Source organism: Gymnoscopelus braueri, assembly GCF_963280865.1.
Source record: "Gymnoscopelus braueri genome assembly, chromosome: 2".
Classification (NCBI taxonomy): Eukaryota; Metazoa; Chordata; class Actinopteri; order Myctophiformes; family Myctophidae; genus Gymnoscopelus; species Gymnoscopelus braueri.
In genome coordinates, this window is record NC_137604.1 from 35,851,884 (window position 1) to 35,853,025 (window position 1,142).

The 1,142-nt window shown below is 44.4% G+C and overlaps 1 protein-coding gene across 4 annotated transcripts in view; it reads right to left on the reverse strand.

Moving 5' to 3' along the window:
* Nucleotides 1-220: 220 nt before the first annotated feature.
* The window catches only part of LOC308101538 (cAMP-dependent protein kinase catalytic subunit alpha-like), a gene marked incomplete at its 5' end in the record, with an annotated part of 8,508 nt that continues 7,586 nt past the window's right edge, over nt 221-1,142 (reverse strand). For all 4 annotated transcript variants that reach the window (XM_080450960.1, XM_080450957.1, XM_080450958.1 and 1 more), the window contains 3 exons: nt 221-584; nt 795-899; nt 1,009-1,068. In XM_080450960.1, the coding sequence (XP_080307086.1) occupies nt 459-584; nt 795-899; nt 1,009-1,068 (291 nt within the window). In that variant the 3' untranslated portion in view covers nt 221-458. The remainder of the gene's footprint in view (nt 585-794; nt 900-1,008; nt 1,069-1,142) is intronic.

A 1,142-nucleotide genomic window follows, 5' to 3' on the forward strand; every position in this document is an offset into this window, starting at 1 on the left:
GTGTGTGTGTGTGTGTGTGTGTGTGTGTGTGTGCGTGCGTGCGTGCGTGTGCGTGTGTGTGTGTGTGGGGGGGGGGCAACAGGTGGGTAAGGGAATAGAGTAGGCAAGACTTGAGGTGGCAACATGAGGAGGCGATTGCCTGAGAACATTCTGAGAACAGTGAATCCCCAGCACCCATACATCTTCAGAATATTTTTCACAAAGTGATTCATAAATAGGACAAAGTAATACATGTAAAAAAGAAAAGAAAAAAAGGCATGTAAGAGAAAAGGCAACACTGCTGGTAGTCAGTCTCCATTCTCTTTCTACTCCCCTTCTATCTCTTCACTGTCGCTGGTGCTTTTGATTGGACAGGAGACAGTGCTCCAACTCCCTACCTCCATCTGCCACCTGATTAGCCCTCTTACTCTTTGTCCCTCACCTTTATCTCTCTCTTTCTTTCTTTCTCTCATTATGCTCTAGAACTCAGCGAACTCTGTGGCACATTTCTCTGAGAAGGAGACACGGACTTCCTCCTCCTCATAGTCATCGAAGTGGCTGGTGTCACCTGGTCCTTTGAACTTGGGGACAAATGGAGCCTCCACCTATGCACAAATAAATACGACTATTAAATAAGCAAATTTAGGCTATCAAAGACACTGCATGCAAGTTTGTGCACAGTACTGTATATGTTCGCTGCGTAAAGGTACACATGCATACAAGCATTCACAAAAGGAGCCAAACATATACATACACAGATGTTAAACACACGTACATGCACATCTAAAGTCACAGAAACACACTCATACAGACACCTTTCTCTGGTAGATGGCAATCCAGTCAGTGGTTGCAAAGAATTTGTGTCCCTTGATGTCACTGACTCCATTCTTGAGGTTGCCATAGCGCTTCGTGAGATCCACCTGCCATTAACAGCAGTACAATTGACTTACTAGGGGGATTTAAATAAACATAGACCAGAAAATAAAACAACTGGTAAACCTGAGGTAAAAAAAAATGGCTGCTGCAGACCTGTAGCAGATTCCTCAGCAGGTCCTTAAGGTCTGAGCTGAAGTGAGATGGAAAGCGCACCTGGGTGAAGGGAGTACAGATGGACAAAATTGGAAAGTAAAATCATGTAGCCATTAGGTCTCTGTGAAAAGATC